The sequence below is a fragment of the Ptychodera flava genome, chromosome 17 (genome assembly GCF_041260155.1).
Source record: "Ptychodera flava strain L36383 chromosome 17, AS_Pfla_20210202, whole genome shotgun sequence".
NCBI classification, from domain to species: domain Eukaryota; kingdom Metazoa; phylum Hemichordata; class Enteropneusta; family Ptychoderidae; genus Ptychodera; species Ptychodera flava.
Genome location: NC_091944.1, coordinates 19766623 through 19792260, shown reverse-complemented (window position 1 = coordinate 19792260; position 25638 = coordinate 19766623). Strand labels below are relative to the sequence as shown.

At 38.0% G+C, this 25638-nt stretch overlaps 2 protein-coding genes across 2 annotated transcripts; one reads left to right on the top strand and one right to left on the bottom strand.

The window, feature by feature from the left end:
- The first annotated feature begins 2845 nt into the window (after nucleotides 1-2845).
- LOC139115724 (nose resistant to fluoxetine protein 6-like) lies at nucleotides 2846-14102 on the top strand. The gene is made up of 14 exons (XM_070678047.1): nucleotides 2846-3217; nucleotides 3620-3777; nucleotides 4304-4376; nucleotides 5007-5094; nucleotides 5882-6033; nucleotides 6781-6951; nucleotides 7801-7897; nucleotides 8432-8690; nucleotides 9038-9117; nucleotides 9424-9531; nucleotides 10281-10425; nucleotides 10785-10971; nucleotides 11459-11601; nucleotides 11952-14102. The coding sequence occupies exons 1-14, from the start codon at nucleotides 2980-2982 to the stop codon at nucleotides 12108-12110; spliced, it is 2058 nt and encodes a 685-aa protein (XP_070534148.1). The 5' UTR covers nucleotides 2846-2979; the 3' UTR covers nucleotides 12111-14102.
- LOC139115725 (cAMP-responsive element-binding protein-like 2) lies at nucleotides 13993-19719 on the bottom strand. Its single transcript, XM_070678048.1, has 3 exons — nucleotides 19512-19719; nucleotides 18127-18330; nucleotides 13993-17171 (listed from the first exon to the last, which is right to left on the bottom strand). Exons 1-3 carry the CDS (start codon nucleotides 19611-19613, stop codon nucleotides 17001-17003), a joined length of 477 nt encoding a protein of 158 aa, XP_070534149.1. The 5' UTR covers nucleotides 19614-19719; the 3' UTR covers nucleotides 13993-17000.
- Between the last annotated feature and the right edge of the window lie 5919 nt (nucleotides 19720-25638).

Below are 25638 nucleotides of genomic sequence, written 5' to 3'. Positions count from 1 at the left end.
AATATATATTGCAACCCGCTGCAGTTGTATTCATATGTCTCTATTATAAATTTGATGTGAAAGAAGGTACAATTACTTAGATCGTTACTATATTTAGCGTTAGGTGTAAAACCTTGAGATCCATTATACAGTGTTCACAAGAGTTTTCAATAAATAGTTACTTGTTTGTTGTTGACTACAGCGGGTCCGGTATAAATTGACGACCAATAAAACGAACCCATTCCACAAAATCTGAAAACAGTTGTATCTATACAAAGACTGTAGTACAGTACTAAGGTTGTACTCATATCGTATCATTTTAAACCTGCATTGATTTATGCAGAGTACACGCAATTCAAAGCTTAGTAGCAAATGTGTTCCTATTAAGTATGCTAAAGTCAGCATATAAGCTTATAGGGTTTGCTGTTACAACCAGCATTGATTTTAGTAGAATGCTTTTTGAATTGTTCATAGACTTTATCTACAGATTATTAAGAGCAATCATACCCATCGCTAATCCAAAAATCATTTGTCAAAAGTCATATTGCAAAGTCATTGTATAATACAAACACAGAACAGCAAAGACTAAGTATATATGCACACAACAAAGTCAAAGTCGTTAAAGAAAGATATATGGACCTCTGGTTAAACAACCAAGAAGTGATGTCAGATGTTTCGACAAAAAATGTTCCATTACCATTGTGCGGGTCTATGATTGTGTATACATTTCATCGATTAAGTCGTTATTGTCATGGTTTCATAAAAATCCTCTGTTAAATGTTACCCTCCTTAAACTGTCTATTGTAGAATTCAACCGCCTCTGCAACAGTTTTGTAAACCACCCCATGATTTGCCCGATACCCCACTCCCCGTACAAGATGAAGGCTTCCTAACTTTACATTTATTGAGCACGTACATTACGCACGTAGTCGGCTCATCATGATGGGCACTCAAAAGTCAGGATTACACTTTAGTCACAAAGAAAGCAGTCACAATATTGATCTTATTCCGATGTTTTTAAGTTTATGTTTTCTAAGTGTTGATTAGAAGTGGGAGAAGAATATAAGATTTAAACAAATACATCGTATACACTCTGCCTCTCGAGCAAATAGACAGTTTTCATTTAGACATAACATCCAGAGAAGCATTTGTGACACTGTTCGAGTATTAAATAGAAGAGGTCATCAGAACTGCATCCATGCAACTTTCTTGTTTACAAGCCTGTGCGACCTTTTTGTTTACATACAACGTATTTCATGCACAATATCTACATGAATCACGTCAACACCGCGGTTGTGTGGTAGCGACCCCTATCTTAATTTTTCCCAGCAAACAAGTACTCCACATTTTCAACAAGTACGGCTCGTTTTTTTTTCAGTATCCTTTTATATCTCTTCTTTTTTCCTGACATTCATAAAGCCACTGAAAAGTTTTGCATCATGATACGCTCGTATTTTTTCCAAAGTGAAGGGTGATAACTTCGGTTTTTCTCTCCCCTGTGTGTTCTTTTCTGGATTTTCCAATTTTTATGTGCCCCAGCCTTTTTCCCGGATCACCACAAATATCTGAAGTAATTTGAAACTGTATTCTCCCACCCTTCACTTTTTTCTTGATCCTCACAATTATCTAACCAACCCATTTTTTATTTACACCAGCGCTAACTCCCCCTCCCTTTTTTTTTAATGACACAAACGATTTTCTTTAATTCGGATCTACCACTACAATAGTACCCCCTGTTTTCTTTTTTTTACCCCAGCGATTTTTTTTGGATGTTACCCCCCCCCCTCGTATTTTCATTACCCCAAGATTTTTTCTGGATGTACCCCTCCTTTCTTTTATTCACACTCCAGCGATTTTTTTCTCTATCTACCTCAGTACCCTCTCCGTTTTTATTTTCTCCCAGCGACTTTTTAAATATTGGATGACCATGCCCCGTCGTTTTTTGTTATCGCGCCCCAGCGATTTTTTTTCTGGATCCTCACAAATATTTAAAATAATTTTGAAATAATCGGCGCGCCGCACAATACAGCTGCAACATTTAAAGTTAAATATGTACATTATGACAAACATGGCATGTTTTAACTTTCATCTATCACGAACGTACCTTGGATACAGTGTTTACATTGGTCGCATTGGTCCAATACGACCTTTGAGGGCAGTTCAGCCGACGTCTTCCCTTTAACATTAAAAATCATCTGTGTAAAGAATATTAGCCTAGAACCAACAAAAGTATATATCGATGTCCTCCCAACAAAATTGAGGAAAACTTACAGGTAGTGAAAACAAACAAGACACAAAATATAATCTAGACTCGAGCACCGTCGGGCTAAATCTGTAATATTGGTACGAGTTTCAGATTAGCATTTTACGGTATATTACCTGATCATTCCATAGGCCACTGTATACATCTGTTGTTTTGTTTTCCGTTCTAAAAAGAGGGTATACACACATATGTTTTCATTGCGGCAATGATACCATTTTAGCTCGTCGAAGATAGCTAGCTTTCGTGTATGTGTACCAGGAACAATTAACTTTCGGATAAGTATAGGCCTTGTTGATACATTCTATAGGGGTAGGTCACAGTAGAACTGGGTCCTTGGGCCAACTTGAAACGCAGCTCACTCCTTTTCCTTGGCAATTACATGACCTATAGACACAACAGATCATCCGTTTAGGCTTTACTGGCCGGGAAGCATTGTTATTGTCATAAAATGGTTCATTGAGTGACAAGTAGGGGTTGTAATTGACATCGTTTTATTTTGACCTTCCGAGAATTTTGGAGGGGAACGCTTGGAAGGCGGAAGGCTTGGGTCAACAACGTTGAGGTCGGATTTTACATAACAAAGTGTGAAATACAGTTTTCAATACGGTATGGAGGAAGCAAATGGATAACCTCCATGCTTCGTGCACGAAAATGGCTGCTCGAGCTCTTGTCGCGCAGCAGAAAACTGCTAAGACTTCGACCTATTTTCTCTACGTTTGTGCTTGCTTGTTAACGCTATGCGGGCGCCATGGCCATGTCAAGCTGCTGAAACGGGCAAGCCTAAAAATAACAGTGAGCAAGCCGTTGTCTTTTCTGGTGGCACCTCGACTATTGCACGGCAAATCCCGGGCACGCTGACCTCCCTCCGTGTCGGAGCATGTGGTGAAAGTGGGTGTAATCTGACAGCCCGCTGCCATAACGATACGGCGATGTCCCTTGAAGATTTTCGACTTGGAAGAACTTACGCAAAACAGAGTGAGTGATCTCATGAATCTGATCCGATTTTAAAAGAACATATCGTAGCTGACGTTATTTGTACAAAAATATATACAGTTAAACTATGCTCTGTCTCCGACTCACGTTGCATTGTGTGCCGTTTAAAGCAATCCAGATTTAACATAGGACCCTTGGAGGCCTTTGTATGACCTGAGATGACCTTGCATGTCACGAGCTATTAATGGACGACACTGGAATGTTCAAATCAATTGTCTTATTCCATACGAAATTAAGGTAATATATATTTCTGAAAGTATGACCACGCTCAAACCGTAATATTAATTAATTAAGTAATTAATTAGGCTAATTTATTTATTTATTTATTTATTTATTTATTTATTTATTTATTCATTCATTTTTTTATTTATTTTAACATTCTAGTGTACTATTCGTACGGAACAGTGATGCCCGAAGCAGAATTTACGAAGAGTTACAAATTTCTCGGAAATTTTGACCTCTGTCGAGAAGCTGATCCCCAGTCGCAGGGAAGGCCGTTTTCGTCTCAGTACTGTCTAGCAACGGTGACGACAAAGGAACGGGTACAGTACGGATGATTTGTGGAAAAATTTGCCGGGGGGGGGGGTAATCTTTTACATTCTATAAATAGACCTTCTATTAACTTGTTCACCCCCTGGTTCCCTGAAAGCCGGTCAACAGAGTTACAGAAACCCGCACATTTTTCGTTGCCTTCTATGTTGAGAGGAAGTCTCTGCTCTAGGTCGGCCAAAAAGAACGAATGAAGCTGAAATAGAACCAGTGGCAAATTAATTGTTTGAGGTTGGTGTATCTGAAGTGCATTGTAACATACATGTAAAACCACCTGTTGCACGATTATAATGACGCCAGCTATTTTCTCTTGTGAAATTTTAATCGTTTATCTGGTTACTATTATATGCTTATGAACATTGCAACACGTAGTAATAACCTGCATTAATTGCGTACTTTAGACTCCTAAAATACGATGTCTGTCATTACACGTGCAAGTCTTGCCTTGCTCATCTGCAGTATGGGGCGTTGCGAGCCAGTGAGAAGCTGAGGTCATCATAACATTCCCTTTTGTTGTAGAAACGTGCAGAGCTGGGGGTGTGTTTTCCGAACACTTGTCGAGACTCAGAAGTGGCTGTAATATTATCACACGGTAAGTTCAGTGTTAACAGCATTGCATTCGACGGGGCAAAATTATATGACTCTGGCAACCTTATTTTTCATTATCTTCAAAACTTAACATCTGCCGTATGATTGTATTTTGTAACGTAATAAACTTACTTGACTTTCAGAAGAAAGTCTTTGGTCTTAACCCTTTGAGTGCTGTAATTTTTCCCACCAAAATTTTACTGCCACATTTTACCAATTTTTTATGAATTTTTCTGAAATTTTTCAATAATTTTGGACCAAATGGACATCACATTTCATTTGCTACAGTTTATTTTCAAAATTTTAACAAAAATTTGAAAAAAATGACTGGAGTATATTTTCTAAAGATGACAAAAATTGACTTTGGCGCTCAAAGGGTTAATTTGTCAACCCCAGTACATCTTTGATCCAGAACAACATATATAGCCAGAAACGTCAACTTCACGCGCAAATGGCAGAGTTCTTAGAATAACATGCAAGTCAGGGCGCGTTACGAGTTGCCTCTGTGCCCTTTCTGCCTCTATGACGTCATTTTGAAAGATGAAAGAGGAATCGGTGGGTTTATTGTACTGTGGCTATCGTTAAAAGCCAGATATTGTTCACATTCCAGATTGTCATCTTTCTATATTTTCAGCGATGGTGGCAGCCGACGTCACATCTGGTAAAGTTAACGTCCATTGTACAAAAGATGAACCCCTGTCAACGGGTGCAATTATAGCAATGTATGTCATTTCATTATTAGGCCATTTTAAGAAAATTCTTTGTTTGCCGTCAGTGAAGTTTTGAAAAACCTACACCAGCCAGCCAGGCAAAAAAAAATAAATACAGACAAAAAAAGTATTAACATAAGCATTTTTTTATTTGGTTTCTTTTGGAAAGGTAATATTTTTCTTTGTAATAGTGTTAATATTGTGTTTGTTTTCTTAATTTTCTCTGAAAAGTTACAAGCACGCGGACGGCAAAAATAATTTTACCTAAAGCACCTTACAGTATTAAACGTGAATTACATCGTTTCCTTCTGAAGTGAATGCTTTGAGCTCAACATGCACATTTTCATTGCTGAAAAAATCCAAAGGCACATTTCTAAACCGTATATTTTTGTTGAGCATGACTGATTAATTCAAATTGAAATGTAGTTCGTAAATTGTCCTCACTTGGTTGGTAATTATTGGTAAATTACGACTTTTTTGTTTGAGAGATAACGCACCGTCTTCCGGCCCACAATGGACGGACAAAAGCAAATTTTGCAAAACATAGTGTACGAGGAGAGGCGAAGCCTCATACACGGAGTGCATTATGGGCCGGGAGGGGTACATTATTGCTTGTGAATTTGCAATGCCAGAGAATTTGTAGATGTAGAAACATATTGAGCTACAATACTGGATAATCGGATGCATTACCAGTAATACTCTTTGGGGAAGACGGAACGAAATTCACTGGTTTTGACAAAGCTATAATAAAAAATATTGTATTGATCATTCAGAATGATTTTCTTGCCTTTTTTGTCAGTTTCATATATTCGCTACTTGGAGTGACCTTGACACTTGCGACGTTGTACGATGTATGGTTAATGCGTCATCGTCAGGGAGGTGCTGATTTCGTCGACAACGATAAACACGTAATAACTGGAGGCGAGCAACAGCGGATGACGAGGAAATCGGGTGTGGTGTAACTTTGTGTGAAACTTCCAGCTTCAGACAAACCTGAACGTGATGTAGTCTGAGATTCTCCAGTTTAGTTATAATCGCTCTCCGTACACTGAGATAAGTTTCGCAGCATAATATTGAGACACACTCACGGACTGACGGTATACAAAACGGGAATATTTTCGCTGAGAATTATAAGCTTAGCACTCATGATCGTAGTTTTGCTCACGGACTGACGTATACAAACCGGGAATATTTTTCGCTGCGAATTATACGCTTCGCACTCATGATCGTAGTTTTGCTCACGGACTGACGGTATACAAAACGGGAATATTTTCGCTGAGAATTATAAGCTTAGCACTCATGATCGTAGTTTTGCTGTCATGTTCTTCGTTATATTCTTCAATCAATGTTAGGCATTTCTACAGTATTTGTCATACCATTCGACCTTCATCATTTGTTTTAGAAAGACTGAAAGCACAGAAATTGTGTGCGTTGTTAGATTCGTTTGCCTTACATCTGAAGTAATTTTGTCGAAGTGTTCAAATTACAAGGTATGAAGGGAAGTGGAGATTAGTATATACAGGACGACGAAAACTTTTGCCTGACTCAGCTATGATAGACAGTGGCTATCATGCAGGTACTCTTATAATTCAGATAAACTTTCGAGCCGTGGCTCTCAAGACATCCCCACAGTATTAACGACTGTTTCAAAGCCCCACTCTCTCCATTATTCATTGTAAGGTATAGGATTTCTTGCAGGCATCGTGACCGACGTCTTCTTGTCATTCTCCGTCCTCCAAAGTTACAAAAGATGGACGTGTCTTACTCAACCTGCTGGAACAATCACCTGTCTCCATGGCATCCGCGTCATCAGCTGTGTCTGGATCATCTTGGGACATACGTATCAGTACACAGGACGATACTTTCCTGGTATAGGTCGTAATTCTTCTCGCACTTGCTAAATATACCTGTCTATCTGTTGTGGTTGGCACTTTCCTGATAGTGGCAATGTGGCCCAAGGGTTAAATTGCTGTTGAGTTTGTGCTTTGGCACGGCTACAATTGGGTTACAATTTTAGTGCTGTTGTAGACGACAGGAGTTATTAGTGTTGAGATTGAATAGATGGTTGCGGTGGCAAGGATGATTTTGGTGGCGGGGGTTAGTGGTAATGGTGGTAGTAGTGGTGGTGCTGGTGGTGCTGCTGCTGCTGATGATGATGATGATAATCTAGATAAAATTGCAAAATCATCTATGAATCTTCAAATACTGCTCACGCATAATGTGAATATCAAATGGAATGGTGCTTTTTTTGACATCAAGAACTGCTGATCTTAGCAGAGAAGTCGTCAGTTCACTAGCATATTATTGTGAGAGAGAGAAAAGTGTGTCGGTTTCCTTGTCTCTTTGAGGCAAGACAGGAGAACACTTGGGTCATGGTGAGCAGCAGGCAATTCAACACCATTCTAGGGGTACTTCGGCATTTCGTCATCACTAAAGGCACCCTATAGACAAGCACTGATAAGTATCATGGCGCAGATGGGCCAATGCATTTCAGGGCTATCCCTGTTTCGTCTCAGTAGGCGGGGTTAAGCCTACGTCTGTTCAATCAATTTTGCTGTCAGTTTAGTGCAAGGTGATGTAGCTGACTTCTTGTCTTAGACGTAATTGAAAGTAAAAATTACAATATAAAGGAATCGACTCTCCTTTTATAGTCTTGCTACCGTATAAATAGTTGTTGGTACACTATCTTTGCCTGTATTCAACTTTTCTTGATTACAGATAACCCAAACTATATATTGAATGTTGTTCTGAAGAGACTGTCTGCCCAGATCTATCTCAACGGGTATTTAGCGGTCGATACTTTCTTTGTGATCAGGTGAGACATTTATATCAGCGACTGAGAAGACTTACTGTAGACTAGGCCAACAAATCAGAAAGGAATATACGAAATCGACCACCACATGTTCCTTGAAAGTTAGTCAGTCTTCAACATGCTGTTTGAAAAAAAAAGACATTATTAAGGGTTTCTTGACGGCTACAATACAAACCAAGTATTTCAAGAGTTTGTTCACAGCTGATTTACATATGCGTTTACCAGTGAGTCAGTTTATATTCCTGGCATCGCGATCAATATGTTTTAGTGAAAAATTTCGTCAAACGTAATTTTTCGAGTCTCCCTGACATAGTGAACTTAAGCTTTAGCCGCTGTAGTGTGTCGCGGACTAGTTGTGTGGTAGAAGTGTACGGTAAATGGGGCACAGACAGAACAGTTGTGCTGCGCATGCGGTCAGATTTCTAAACTTTGACGATTTTACGGCCTTGGAACTTGCACTGACTTTGTGACTGTGGTGAAGACATTATAAGAACAATAATGTGCTCAAAACTATACGTGTTCTTCTCTGTCCATCAGTGGAATGCTAGTTACATACCTAACCTTGAAACAGTTAAAGATCTCACATGGTGAAACGAATTGGGCGATGTTTCTGTTCCATCGTTATTGGAGACTGACACCCGTTTACATGTTTGTGATGTTGCTATGGACGACGATCATACCACACACTAGCACTGGGCCAAGATGGCACTACCTTAAAAGCAAGACAGACCTTTGCACGGAGTACTGGTGGAGCAACTTACTCTACGTCAATAATTTCTTCCATTTCACAAAGCAGGTAAGAGTTGACTAGCGAGTAAAGCAACTCCATAGGACTCGATATCGCGATTTTTTGAAAGTGCTTGTCAGATAATGTCACTTGTATTTTACGGTGATGCGACTCTAACAGTGATAAGGCAAGAACGATTGAGATGGTGGTCTCACTGATTTATAGTTCAAGGCGACGATGATGGTGCGACGACGACGACGACGATGATAATGATGATTGTGGTGGTGGTAGTGGTAGTGGTGATGACGATGAGGAGGAGGAGGAGGATGGTAGTGGTGATGGCGGTAGTCATGGTAATGATGATGATGATGATGATGATGATGATGATGATGATGATGATACTTTCGTTCTAACAGTGTATGCCCTGGGCGTGGTACCTGGCTCTGGATATGCAGTTTCATCTGATAACACCCATATTTGTAATACTTCTATACAGGTAGGTCACAATATCGAATCAATGTAGATCTTCATCTCTAAATATAACAATTCGTGCTTCCGTCGTGTATTCTCTTTCCTTACTCCATGACTATACAAAGTTTATATAGTAAAAGCACAAGATATATGTCTACGAGAGAGAGAGAGAGAGAGAGAGAGAGAGAGAGAGAGAGAGAGCGTCATAGAAAGGCTGACAGAAAGGGGACATGGGCAGACACGTAGAAAAGGAGTATTATTGAGATTGACGAAGAAAAAATATGCAGAGAAAGAGAAATGAATGTTATTATCTTGCCTTTTTGGTTTCAAGGCGCTGGAAAGTGGGCTTGGGCATTCTTGTTGGAGTCTGCATAGCATCGTTCATCTCCACGGCAGTGATAAGTAGCGTGGTTGGCCTCAGTCCAGATTTAAACAGCAAGTGAGTCTTATATACTGCACACTTCAGGGTCGTATTAAAATTTCATGAATACACAATTGTATTTTTCTTGTCAAATTATGGTACGCTAGAATGCGGTAAATCCTAATTCCACACCGCAATCTAAACCCATGACTGGCCAGAGCCTCGAGTTTGCAGGAGTGTTTGCGTCATATATAGTGTGTCTTGGGACAGGGAAAGCACTAAACCGCTACTATTTACCTTATACATAACAGATTATAATGGTCATCTAAGATCTTACTGAATGTTTTCCAATCAGGTAGCAGTATGACTTGTAAGAAAAGTATCACAAGCAAACATAGGTGTATATCACAGGCGCCCGTGGGCTGGGTAGTCTGCTAGATCGATCGATTTTCTGCTCGATCGATCGAGCAGACTACCCAGCCCACGGGCGCTTGTGATGTATACTAATACTGTCAAAGCCCAAGAAGTTCCAGGCACGCTAGACTGAAGAACACCAGCACACAACTTTTTCAGGAAGAAATCGGTGCTTGCCTAAGGGATTCTTTGATGGTAAAGATGATACAAAGATACCTCTTAAGATGATGTTCAGAAAAGGATAGCGTGGTTTAACTGAAAGTTCCAAACGTTTTATTTGTAAAGGCCTGGCTATACTATTCAAAATACGGGTATGGTAAGCGATAGAAACTAAATATACGGAATAGTGAACACGCAAGAGTTAAACGTCACAAACGAAATTTATTCCTCCCTCTCTTCTCAAATCATGTCAGACCATACAGTGATAAGGTCATCTACAACCCTCTCGGAGGATGGTTATACGACAAACCATACTATCGTATACAAGCCTATATCGTTGGCGTACTCCTGGGGTTCCTGTTCTACAGAATGGACGGAAAGAGCGTGAAGATCAAGCAAGTGAGTTTAAGAACGAAATAAATGTGATAAATAAGACAATAAACAAACAAACAAACAAACAAACAAACAAACAAACAAACATAAATAAATAATAAAATGATAAAGAAAAAAATGAATAAATGAATGAAGAAATAAATAACAAATTAATAAACGGTATTACCGGCAATAAATTGGGCTAAAATTATAATTCTGAATGTTATGAATGACTCTGTTCCTCAGATCAGCAAATGAAAATATTCGTCGACAAAAATACGCCGATTCTCAGTAGCCTATTTATGAATTGATGACTAAATGAGCTGATTGTTTACCTAAACTCCACATCTTGCTTTTTTGTTTGTTTTGTTTCTATTCTCTCTCAGACTTTTAACATATTGTTCTGGTGCATTTCCGGGGCTATTAGTCTTGCTATTGTACTGGGGCTATATCCAACATATCAGGGAGAGCTGTTTCCCAAGGCGGTAGCAGTCCTCTACATTACTTTCAGCAAAGTAACCTTTGGTTTGGCAGTAGCATGGGTCATCTTTGCATGTCATTGCAGTTATGGAGGTGAGGATGAGATGGTATTCTGAGCGCTAGCGCTGAGTAAAGCATGGTGGGGGCGAGCGCCCTCTATAAAAGTAGGCATAAATGCTCCTGACTTTTGTTTCGGTCGCCATGCAGAGAAGTATTTACTCTCTGAAGCTTTGCGTCAAGCAATTTCAACATAAAAATCTTCCAACAAAATTTAAATTTTCCATTGAATTTATTGGACTGAAATTCCCACTTTATCTGTATCTAATTCACTACTTTCTAAAAGTTAGTTTGTAGTTTGAAAGATGATTGGACATCACAGAATACATTGTAAAGTTGAGACAAATTCACAAATAAAGAGGTGTCGTTTTCACACCGTAATCTCGTCATATGTTATACTAAAGGCGGGTAGATTACAAATTCCAGAAGTTAACATCAACGAGAACAACGTTAAAGCAAAAAAAATGCATTTCTATGTCAGAAAGGACGTTAATTGACATTTTCATGCATTTTTCCTTAATAGGTGCAATAAACCATTTCTTGTCATGGAAAGCATGGATACCAGTTTCACGACTGACATACTGTGTTTACCTGATTCATCCTGTTATTATACAAAGCCACAATGCATGCAGGGAGGTGTTGTACCACTATACAGATGAGAATATGGTAAATATTAGGTTATATTTAAATAGGCAACACAAGTTAACTTTTTATAATATGTTGATTATTTTGAAAGAAAATGAATGTTATCCTTGTTGCATATTTAGAAGTTGTAGGAATTCAAAGTCACACAGAATAAAAGCTTTCTCTATAGTTCCTCCGGATGGAATTTGTGAAAAGAGAGAGAGAGAGAGAGAGAGAGAGAGAGAGAGAGAGAGAGAGAGAGAGAGATTGCTCGTGTGAGTATGCTTCTCAGTGATACATCACTTCAAATAGGTATAAAAGATATTTCATGAGGAACTTACAACATTGGTCTGTAACTTCTTCCTGTTGTTTTATCGTTGTTGTTTACACAGGTGTATTTCTACCTGGGCGTTGTTTGTTTGTCTTACATGTCAGCTGTTGTTTTAACTCTGGGAGTGGAAGTTCCTCTGTCTTCCGCAGAAAAGACTCTCCTCCGGATGATCAAGAAAGGTCATCACGACAAAAGCAGCCCAGAAGTTGTTTACCTTTGACCTAAGCTACTTCATAAATCACGCTATTTTACATTCTAATTGTTGATCTCAAGGACAGCACATGGACATGGACCATTTTGAATACTATTCCTGAGGGTTTTTAGAGAACGTAAAAATTACCTGTATTTTTCCAGAGTTACATAATGAATCAATATCAATTGCACAGATCACTACGGTGACTTGACAGGTCTGTTTCTTTATTGTGTCTTAGTTGTTTAAACCATGTTATATTGATAAGTATGTAAATCTATAGAGTTTCACCTTAAAGTCGAATGAGCCTCGGGGACAGATATTTGGACTCTCAAACTTTCACAATGCTCTTCTGATCTACCACTTGTGGGGGTTCATTTTAAAGCTCTCGGAAAAAGAAAACTTTTTATCGTCTTAGTTTTTTTCGAAAATCAAAAATTTTAATTTTTCTCCGTAGAGTAAACACAGAGATGGCGGCCATTTTGAATTTGAAATATTGGTAAGTTTAAGGTTGTTTCTCTAGTGCAAAATTTGCACGATGACCCTGATTTTTGTTCTCAGTTGATTAGGTAAGAGAAAGGTTGAAATTGCCATTAAGGAAAGTTTGAACAAAAGTTTAAATCTCACTTTCAAGGTGCATACGACCTTAAGCTGTTCACTGCGGATAGAAAGTTATGATGAAGAACATCAATTGTTTCAGATTTTCTATAGTTACTTCATTGATATCTTGGAATTAAATGAATAGACTCTACTTTCCTTTGAGACAGATATTCCGACTCAAAAATTTGTACAATATAACTGATCTGCTGATCTGATCTACTTTTTACGCAAGCTCATTTTGAAGCTCTTGAAGTAAATACAGTTTTCACACTCATAGTTTTGTGAAAATAAAACAAAAAATTCCCCATAGCTTTAACACTGGATGGATCTATGAACTCATGAGGACCTCGAAAGTGAAAGACCTAAACTTTTGCTCAAACTTTCCTCAATGAAACTTTCAACCATTCTCTTACCAAATCAACAATAAAAAATTGGGGGGGGGGGGGGGTCACCGTGCAAAGTTCTGAACTAGCGAAACAAATTATCCAACATTTTGTGATATTTGAAATTCAAAATGGCAGCCATTTCTGTTTTAACTCTATGGGAAAATTAAATTTTGGATTTTCGAAAAACTTAGGCAGAGTTTTTCTTTCTCCAAGAGCTTTAAAATGAGCTCCCATGAGTGGTAGATCAGAAAAGAATTGAAATTTAAGAGTCTATCTGCCCCCGAGGCGCATTCTACCTTAGTATATGAAAATCTCAAAGCTGTATTGGAATTTCTGTTTTTGATAATCTATATACTGATTATTGTAATTAACAGCATACTCTCTGTAATATCAGCAATATTCAATTTAGGAGGTGATCCTGGAACAACTTTGGGACTATGTTCTAAGTGCTATCTATACCTGAAATGCTTTGATAGGGAGTTCTACAGATTGCAGGATCTGAAAGAGTTGACATGACTAACACAGAACCATGTTGCATGACAGGAGAGGTCAGAGGTCAAACCATGTCCACTTTGTGGGACACACCCGCTGCACCTGTTAGTTTCTGGGCACTCCTGCGCTCGATAACTATGGATCTAATCAGTGTTCTTCCATTGCATGAACAGCACTGTACAGGGATGGTTTAGAAAGTCCCTCCAAAATCTGCAAAATTGGGAAAAAATACTGAGATTTTTTCACAATCTGGGATATTCATGGTATACTGTCACAGCACACTGTCACTGATAACTGCCAATTTTCTGTTTGCCTATCAAGCCATGAGACAGGGCACTGGACAAAATGAAAAAACATAATATTCTTTTGTGCAGCATTACTGTGTAAGTGACGTAGTCTTATATAAGCACGACAACTCTTTGATTCTGTGTGTGTAAGCTTCACTATTATAAAACTTTATTACATGTGGATGACATTCAAATTAAAAATTATACAGGACAGGCATATCTTTGTATTGAAAAAAATAAAAGTCACATACATTGTTCATCTCTTTATTGTATCCTTTTATTTAGTCAACCATCTTGATGTGTTTATAGAGTGTGTTGCATAGGAGTAATGTACATTGTATGTAAATATCAGTGACAGGAAGAAATTGAAGTTTACATAAAATGCATACCTAATACAATACAGGTATTTCACCATCAGAGCAACGTGATGACCTCTCACCTTTCCATCCCACTTAACAAGGTCCAATCCTTGAATTATTGATAGGAATGTTGGACCTTATATTCTGGGAGAGGGGGGAGGGAGTGAAGTGGGTTCATTTAGAGAATGTTTTACATAAATGTTTGCTATCTTGACATGCAAGTTGATAAAGTAATTAACAAAATAAAAATCAGTAATCAACAAATCTTGATTAATGAAAGCAAACAAAACTGAACTCTGTACAGTGGAGAATGACATGATGCAGTGTTTTGTCAGAGCATGAGTTAAATCTGTCCTACATGCTTAACCTGTTCACACACACCATTGATTACAATGGGTTTGGGCCAAACCATGGTGGTGAAAGGGTTACAGAAGATGTGTATTTACGCCAAATCACACCGGTTGTACAGATTGACCTGGCACAGCGTCGCCTTTCACTTTCCTCATCCATCAGGCAGTATTTCCACTAGACACAATGGAAAGTATCATGTAATTCTAGGAAACAATTCGAAAATCGCCAACTAAGTACAGAATAACTTAAAAATAAACAAAATTATTGTATGTACTGCAGCTTACAAAAGCATATTGCATGCAAAAGTCCTGTCATTTTCAAACCTTTAATGAGCTGACAGCTGGGATATGTATATTGCATTATTGAGATTTTTGTCTTATTTTCGACATTTGCAATCAACTATATTATTAATATTGTGATCAATGTAATTATAAAAATTGGGGAACTGTGATGGCTGCCACATCAGATGACTGGATGGGCATCATGTCTCAGATGTTATCATTTTGGATATTTAAATTTATGCAAAAATATTCATATGCATATTTAAATGAAGTAGTACCAGAGGTCAGAAATCTGGAATTCTTCTCACGAATACTGGTGTTACCATCCTTAAACGTTTGCCGGGCTCAAGAGGGAGAGGGAGTGTGGCGATGCATGGAATGAAATAAAATACAACAATAATCACAAAGGATGTGTTATTACGGAAGTAATACTAGGTTGATAGAATTTTGTAACTTGTGAAAGCCTACAACCTTTGGAATGTCCCACTTTCATTCTACCAATCTACGATATAGTCAACCTATTCCAGTATAGACATAAATACATAAAATCTCAAACTCTGTGTATTAAATAAATATTAAAGTATCAATTTCAGAGAAAAAATGTAAATTCACTCCACTTTCCAAACAGCAGATATATCAGACTATTTTAAAGGCATATAACAATGAAATAATAAATGATACATATGTACATGTATAGTTTTTTTCTCTGCTAATTTCTCCCTAGTCTGTCAAATGTTAATTATATATAACCTGATTTCAGTCAAATAGCACAGTAAACTCTAAACACATTGTTTCCGCATGGAAAAGGTCACAAAAAATGTACAATGGTATTGATCACTGGAGAAAACGCAAAACGAACAAACTGCCACAGCCACAAAAACACATATACAGTATACATTAGCCTTGACACGTATAGCATATACCTGAATTCCAATTCAGCTGGGAGCGGTAAATTTTTGATAAAAAATAATTGAAAAAAGAGGAAAGAAATTTCAGATACGCTCTCTTCTTTCGATTTGAAACAAGTTACATAAGCGGAATATCAACGTGGTCTCATTTGATGCTTGCTTAGATTTGTAAATGAATATGACGATAAATCTATTTTATACATGTCAAACATGTAAATTTCTTTACGGTAAGAATGTTACTGAGATTATAAAGTGATAACATATGAATCAAAGAATTAGCCATTTCTCTCTACACATGGCAGTGTATTGGAAAAAATAAATCAAATTTCTTTTTTCAGAGTTCTAAGGTTGGCTATATAAGACGTCCAGTGAAAGAAAAAGGTCGACATGAAAAGAAGATTTGTTGACTTTCAGACCCGCATATACGTTATATACAGTAATTTGTGCTTCACATTTGGCAAGATATACTGTGCACTATTTCAGTTGTCAGATTTCAGTCCCAGCTGAATCTTTATTCTCCACATAATATAACCTCTCCATTCTTCTTATTCTTGTAAAGTTCTGTTTTTTCCAGTACAATTTCTAAGGTTTTTTTGGTTTTTTTCATTTAACGTTTTTATGAAGATAATAAGGAAACGTCTGCTAAAATAATTGCACTCCCATGAAGTGATTACGCTTGTTCCCGTTGTCATTTTTTGAAGATTTTTCATCGCAACAAGTTCTTCTCTTCATGAGCCAAAGTGACATAAAAGGGATGTCACTGTTGGCCTAGCCATGCCTGTTCGATGTAAAGTGGTTGAATCAGTCCTTATATCTTGAACTTTTTTTTCGGTGCAAGTTTCCGATGATAGTCACTCTGGATTTTTTTCCACTTTGTATACTTATATATCTTCAAATTTGTCATCTCATAGAAACACTCAGATGATGAAGACGACAGCAAAAGATGATGAATGAAGTGCAGAACAATCATTGCTAGCATGGATGAATTTAACTAGTTTATCGCATTTTCAGACTCAGAGCCCGCACTAGATTGAGAATTACCGCTGGCTCTGATGCAATGACCCTAGCACTGGAACAGGATGGTACTTCACTTCACACAAGATGTAAATGCAAATACGATCGCCAGTTGCTTTTAACGGAGACAAAATTCTCCCTACTTGTAAACGGCAACCTGGTCATAGCATGTATCACACGGCAAGCAGAACCGTACATAGATACAAATTATGAGTGTCACAAATACTACAGCTTCTGCTTGTCTAACGCAGTTTTTGTTTTGGAATCTGTGTTTTTGCAGTGTCGTTCATTCCATTTCCGTCACAAGTTGACAGATGCTTGTTTCCGTGCCCAGTGGCTGCTGCCAGTCTGAGTATGTTCTTTATTTCCGGTGGTAGAATCCCTTCATCTATCAACTGACACCACTTTTTGTACTGCGGAAAAGAAATGATGGTAGGAGTTTTTATAAAATATTCAGCAATAGCACCTATTATGCGATATTTCTACTGAAAATTGAGGCAAATCAATTTCTATAATCTGCTATCATATTAATTAAAACGATATAAAGTATGCCCTTTTCCTTGGGATATATTCTGTACAGTTTTAGAAAACTGCTGGAATACATCCTTCATGTCTTATGTAACATATAAGACTTTGATTGAAGGCCAAAACTTTTGTATGATAATGTATTTATACATTAGATAACAGCCTAACTTTAACTTCTTAGACTTTCGCGACATCTTCTCAGTGATTCTGTTAAGGGTGTAAGCAGATAAATTTTACTGGGGTTTCAAAGTTATTTTACAGGGTTTCCCCTTGGTCTATCAGTGACAATTGAAGGCTGCAGAAATGTTACTGTAGTTCCAGAGTGATTCACCAATGTTCTAAAACCTAGGCAAAAACAGAGTCTTCTATTTGCCAAAATGTTCATGCTACACATACTTAACCCCTACCTTCAACTCCAGACTACCCTATTATGCATGCAACATTAGTCAACTGATGTAAACGTTGAACATGCCTCGGGGACAGATATTCTGACTCTCAAACAATTACATTTCTTTTCTCATCTACCACTTGTGGGGGTTCATTTTAAAGCTCTTGGTGTAAGAAAATTTTTCACTGGCCTAGTTTTTCGAAATTCGAAAATTTTATTTTTCTCCATAGAGTTAACACAGGGGCGGCGGCATTTTGAATTTCAGTAAATCCTGGGTTATTTGTTTTTCTCTAAGTACCAAAATTTGCACAGTGAAACCCAATTTTTATTCTTGACTTTGAAAGAGAGTGGTTGGAAGATTCATTAAGGAAAATTTGAGCAAAAGTGTCAGTCTTTCACTTTCAAGGCGCATACTACCTCAAAAAGAGTCATCCGTTGGCAGAATACAAACTTACTGTTTCCAATTCCTCTCTGAGCTTGCTGATTTCTCTCTCTCTCTGTCCAACCATTTTTTCCAGGTTCTGGTATCTGAGTTTCTTTCTAGCCCGACACTCTCTTGCACTCTGTCGACTTCTTTCAAGTTTGGCTTTCTGATCTATCTTTGATGGCTTTCTCCCTCTCCTGCCTGTACCTGGCTTCTTTGCCTTGCTGGAGACTCTCTGTACAAGAAATTTAGTGTTCCATATAAAAAACTCTAGTAGCTACAAACATCAGCAAGCAGTGTTATAAAAATGTAACTTTTTTATATTTTGGTGTACAGTGACACTTGCTTGAAGTATCTTTTATCTTAGGGTTGGGGTTAGGAAAGGGGGGGATTTGCTTGCCTTGGTAGAGGGTTTGGTGAAAGAAACATAAACATTGAGAAAAATTTTGAATGTTGCCGCAAAAGCAATAGCGTTAATCGCGATTTCAGGTTTGTTACTAAATATAGCAGCACGAGTGCGACTTTCGGACAAATATGCTGAAATCCAGACAAATTTTGTCGTTGTATGCGCGGCTGTTATTGCAGCTAGTAAAGTCTCAGTCATCAATGCATACGAATAAGTGTGACGCTAGATAGCCATTCTAACACTCGCAGATTTTATTTTCGTCATTTATGTAGTAAATGCGGACAAATGTTTATTTGTGCATAATAATGAGAGAGAACAGTGACGTCATTTGCGATCAGCGCTATAAGAACAGGTGTTTGTGGTATGCATGAAAAATACCATGTACCCTGTTCGCAAGGACGACCAGGGCATTATGTTTGTTGGTAGTGATTGCTGTGTACATTCTGGCTTCCCGTTGTCACCTGTGTCACTTTCAGTTCAGAAACCAGGAACTTGCTCTGAGCTCAACCGGATTCGGATTCCATGGGGAACCACTTAATTAAAATTATTTGTAAAATTTCATGAAAATGATAAAGAATAATCTACGAACAGTTAAACATGATCAAAATAACGTGGCGAGAAATATACTTTGAATACAGAAAGCACTTGTGAAACCTGCCAGCGCGTTGGTTACAGTACAACTTCCTTGTTGATACACAGAATCGCACAGAACAATGCCGTGTCAACGACCTCGAGCATAATTTTTGATTGTAAACAAAGATGGCGAACCATCGATTTCGCAATCGCTACGGGTACGGAATTTTGACACTGCATGACGACCACTGACTCACTGTTTCGCTGTAAAATCGGGAAACTTCGGAGGAAGATGCAACTACAAGTCATTGTGGTCCGGAAACAGATATTATTTCGCTGAAATGTTACGACTTGCATAGAATTTTCTCGAAACCATAGCGAAGTGACCTTCGGACACAAACTGTACCATACACGGCACCGAGAAACTACCAGCTTACCTTCACTTTGTTTTCGTCTTTTCGCCTCATGTTTGGCGAGTCACCCTTCATGACGCCAGCTTCAGAGAAAATGAATGTCGTGCCTTCTTGGAGGCTGCTCATTTATCGTTGAAATAGAGGAAATACGCGATTTTACGGGAAAACTTTCGCCAACTTCTGCAATGTCACTGCTCTCGAACCAAAATAAAAACAAACATGATATAATGGTCATCTGACAGTCATGTGATCAATAGTACAATATCCTGGTTGCCATTGGGTAGCCATAATTTATGCAAAGTTTCTGGCCAATCACATCGATGCAAATTTGCGCGATTGCGCCAGCTAGTAAATCCGGTTTGCTGCAGCTGCAGCTAGATTGTTAGCAAAGGCGGGAATTTCCAGCATGGACCTAGACCTTGCACAAGCATTGGGGTGGGGAAAGTCCCTAGGGTGCATTCACAAATACTGGTGAGGAGGGGGGCTGAAGGAATTCAGGGGAGATTTGATAATTCTAGGGTTGGTAGAGGCAAGGGGGAGTTGAAGGTCGTGTATAAAGGGGACCTGAAAATATGTATGCTGAAACATACCATATTCAGTTTGTCAACAAAACCTGTGAATTACAGTCCAGACTGAAAGTCATTTGTCAATCATACAAATTCACAATACACAAAGACAGGCTGTGTTACTATTGGACAGTGAAACATGCCATAGGGAGTTGAACAAGAATGCAGTTGATAAAGATGGGGTCACCATGCTTGATTTTCTACAAACCTAAAGTCACTGTTTTTCATGGAAATCACTTAAAAGCCATTCAAGTTCATGCAGTGAATGAAATGGCGACATTGTCATTGTACAATATCACAAAAATAAAACGTTGAATGGTAAAGATTCTTCATTTAAAATAAAAAAATGTGTGAATAAAAGTGTTTATTTTTTACCAAATTTGGCATAATTAGACGCAAAATTTCAGAAATAAGTTTTATTTGATAGAAAATTTCAATCTTCCAGTATTGCCAATTCTGTAAGTAACAAATTTTTTCCAGTAGGTCACATACTGTTTTTCGCCGCTGGCAAAACGTAGCCAGAAATTCACAATTTGCATACTCTCTCATGATCATCATTTCGAGCACTCTTAAGGGTGTTCCACTGCCTAGACCAGTGTCAAAATCAAGTCAACATAGACTAATCCAAAAAAGTTGACTGAATCATTTAAAAATGAATCAATTTAAGAATCTGCCTTCAATTTAGAAACTTTCCTTAAGAATATGGCTCTACAAACTGCTGACAACATTTCTATAACCACTACTGTATGCGTCATATAAGGTAGTGTCAAACATCTGCACGCAGAACTGCACAATATATGTATATTTTTTGTGCGCATACATCCCTAATAAATATTTCGCTATATGATTTGGAGGGAGCGTGAAAAATTTTGTATAGCTGGAGGAATTTGAAATCTTTTTGTTGGGATTAAGGGGGATCTGAAAAAAAAAAATTTCAATCGCGTTTCCTCCAGCCACCAGCCATATTTGAAGCCCTTTGTAACTGCCCTCCCACCAGCACATGCAAAGTGCCCTTAAACTGAATTATAATACCCACTGCCCTCCAGTATCTATGGCCTGCTCTCTCTCTCTCTCTACTCCCCACAACAACAGTTCAAGCTCCACACTGCCCTTTCCCCAGCACTGACACCACTCTCTTCCCTAAGGTTCTATCAACCAAAGCATTCCCCTCCCTCTACCTATCTTCAGGTATACACTACTAGAAAATTTCTCCCTGTCCAGTGTAAAAACTAGAATTTCTTCCCTGCACACAGTGAAAATTTCTGATTAGTTTTTACATTTTCCCATCCACTGAAAAACTGCACATTAACATTTTTTTGCACAAACAGCTTTGATTGCTTTACTTGAACACTGCTGTAGCTTGGCTGTTCTTCACATCATCCGAGTCACAGAGTTTGAAGTTGTGTAAGACTGGTGAAGAAGTTGAATCCCATAGATCGAAGATATCACTCACTTGATGAGACTAAAAGCGACGGGGTCGTAGTTGAAACGGCAATAATTTAGCTAAAGGGCTACGGAGGGCTCAAACAGTAGACAGGAATCTTAACTGAACTTTTTTGCCAATCTAATGGTGTGTTGTATTTTGGGCTTGCCAATTACGCTGGCCTGTGGACTACCGTACATACAGACTGTGTGCATAACCATAGTACTATGTTGAATCAATGACAAATTGCAACCTTCAATAATTAATAGCAGTGTTTCATTCATGTAAGCACCCTGCAAAAGCTGATGAAATAATCAAAATTAATCTCAATATTGATTCAGAGGTTACCTTTTACACAACCCAAATCATTTCCATGTTCAAGGATTACTTTGCATGTTAAATGATTTGGAAAAGGGATGCCTGTCTGTGCGTTGCTCATGGTTTACAAAGCTTATGTCAGAACCGAGCTAGAATATGCCTCAGTTGTTCGGAATAGTATTGACAAAGTGTACTCTGGTAAATGTTACTGAGGTTCCCCTTTTCATAAGGTATACAGTCACCTGTAATCTAAATAATGACCATATATGGTCAAAAGGGCGTTCCTTGGTATTCAAAATGCCCATGTGAGGGTGCTGTTTTTAAAGAGCGGCCATCCGCTTAAAATCTGTGATTGGTTAGATTTTCTCTTTCCATGGTAACTGAGCTATGGCCAGTAGATGGTAAAATGCACGTTTCACATTGTTGAAGCTATCGTGCTATGGGGAGTTGTATGCCATTGTACATTATAGAACCCAAACGTGTAAGGCAAACGTGCATGACTAAACACTGTAAAAGTCTGCACGTTAGACATTTTAGACACGTTAGGTCCGTACACGTTGGGTTTGCACCATACACGATAGGTTTGCATGATTGGCATGATAGAAATTGGAGTCATGTGGAGAACCTAAAATGACATACACGTTAGACATTTTAGACACGTTAGGTCCGTACACGTTAGGTTTGCACGATACACGATAGGTTTGCACGATTGGCATGATAGAAATTGGAGTCATGTGGAGAACCTAAAATGACATACACGTTAGACATTTTAGACACGTTAGGTCCGTACACGTTAGGTTTCCACGATACACGATATGTTTGCACGATTGGCATGATAGATTTTGACTCATGTGGAGAACCTAAAATGACATGCACGTTAGACATTTTAGACACGTTAGGTCCGTACACGTTAGGTTTGCACGATACACGATAGGTTTGCACGATTGGCATGATAGATTTTGACTCATGTTGAGAACCTAAAATGACATTCACGTTAGACATTTTAGACACGTTAGGTCCGTACACGTTAGGTTTGCACCATACACGATAGGTTTGCACGATTGGCATGATAGATTTTGACTCATGATGAAAACCTAAAATGACATGCACGTTAGACATTTTAGACACGTTAGGTCCGTACTCGTTAGGTTTGCACGATACACGATAGGTTTGCACGATTGGCATGATAGATTTTGACTCATGATGAAAACCTAAAATGACATGCACGTTAGACATTTTAGACACGTTAGGTCCGTACACGTTAGGTTTGCACGATACACGATAGGTTTGCACGATTTGCATGATAGATTTTGACTCATGATGAAAACCTAAAATGACATAGGCCTACACGTTAGACATTTTAGACATGTTAGGTCCGTACACGTTAGGTTTGCATGATACACGATAGGTTTGCACGATTGGCATGATAGATTTTGACTCATGATGAAAACCTAAAATGACATACACGTTAGACATTTTAGACACGTTAGGTCCGTACAGGTTAGGTCTGCACGATACAAGATAGGTTTGCACGATTGGCATGATAGAGTTAGAGACATATCGTATAACGTGCCGACCTAAGATTTACGGAGCTAACGTGTCTAAAATGTCTAACGTCTTTGTTATTTTAGGTTGTCCACGAGTCAAAGTCTATCATGCCAATCGTGCAAACTTATCGTGTATCGTACATATACCTAACGAGTACGTATCTAACGTGTCTAAAATGTCTAACATGTATGTCATTTAGGGTCTCCAGATAAGTTGAATAGTACAGTCATGATATACACGTTAGACATTTTAGACACGTTAGGTCCGTACACGTTAGGTTTGCACCATACACGATAGGTTTGCACGATTGGCATGATAGATTTTGACTCATGATGAAAACCTAAAATGACATGCACGTTAGACATTTTAGACACGTTAGGTCCGTACACGTTAGGCGTGCACGATACACGATAGGTTTGCACGATTGGCTTTTTTGGTCACGTTAGTTCCGACCTAACATGTCAAACATGCACTACTAAAATGTAAAAATGTCTAAAATGAAAAAATCCCGACTTCTGGCCATGGACGTGGTAACTGTGGCAAGATTGGAACAGGTGACAGTATACCTTTAATGCAGTCCTACTGACAGACAACAGAAATGGTACTGGGGTTCCAACACCATTGGCTCGTCTTCAAAGACTTTCCGCAAAAACACAGAGTGAAAGTGTCCCTGTGTGTGAGACCAACCTTAATATATAATATATTATATAATTTTCTCACACATGCATGGTTTCAGCAACATTCATTTGCAGGCTGCAAGTCTATGTATACACCACCACATAGTATACACTATCCACTATGAAGTTAGGTAGATGTGCCTCCACATTGAATTTTCTGAAGGAATCTTTCACGAATCCTTTTTAAATAAAGAATAAAATCACAGATCACACTAATGTGACAAGTTTGGGGCTTAGAGATCAATAAATGTGCCTAATTTTTACCGATAGTTGAAACTGAAAATGTGAGCCATACTCCTTGTTCATTCTATGGGGGAAATTAACGATAATATTACATATTATTTCACAGGATTCAAATTATGTCCACACACAAAGCAGACCAGAAAAGTGTAAAACTTTGAGGCGCCAGAAAAATTTTGGTACAGTAACATGTCTCATCAATGGCACATCACCGCTTTTAGGTTGAATTTTTTACCGGAATGTATATTCATGAAATTAAAAGTAAATATTTGCTCATACAATGCCCCACACAACCATTACATTTCAAAACATTATATGGTGGTTTGGTCCTGGACTGGTAAAGAGTCATTAATATCCATTCTGAAAACATATCATACTATATTATTGGTAGAGATGAAACAAGCGACCTAGCGGCCGATATAGCTCCGCTGTGTTTATGTAGAGAATAACTATTTTTGACACATGTTGATGAAGAAGGTGGAAATCTTTGATAGCTCAATGCAGTGACCATAGAAGATTTCATTGTACTTTGAATATATCACATTGGATCATCCCTAAGAACATGTCAACCAAAGCTATCTGATGAGTATTTTTTTGGAGAATAAAATTTTCTGACCAAAAATGGCAACAATTGCCCCAAAAAATAAAATTTGCAGATTTCATCATAATTTCAAAAGATCAAATTTAGTTCATCTATAGAAACCTGTATACCAAATTTCAAAGCTGTTGAACAATACTTTTTGAGAAACACATTTTTTAACCAAAAATGGAAAAAATTGACCCAAAAATTTAAAATTGCAGATTTCATCATAATTTGAATAAATATTATTTAGTTCATCTATAGAAACCTCTATACCAAATTTCAAAGCTATCAGATGAGTAGTTTTGGAAATAAACGTTTTTTGACCAAAATTGGCAAAAATTGCCCCAAAAATACAAAATTACAGATTTCATCAGAAGTTCAATATATATTACTTAGCTCATCTGTAGAAACCTGTATACCAAATTTCAAAGCTATCAGACCAGTACTTTTTGAGAAACACATTTTTTGACCAAAAATGGCAAAAATTGCCCCAAAATTACAAAATTGCAGATTTCATCATAATTTCAATAAATATCATTAAGGTGATCTGTAGGAACCTGTATACCAAATTGCAAAGCTATCAGATGAGTAGTTTTGGAAATACACATTTTTTGACCAAAAGTGGCAAAAATTGCCCCAAAAATACAAAATTGCAGATTTCATCATAATTTCAACAAATATCATTTAGTTCATCTGTAGGAACCTGCATACCAAGTTTCAAAGCTATCAGATGAGTACTTTTGGAAATACATATTTTTTGACCAAAAATGGCAAAAATTGCCCCTAAAATACAAAA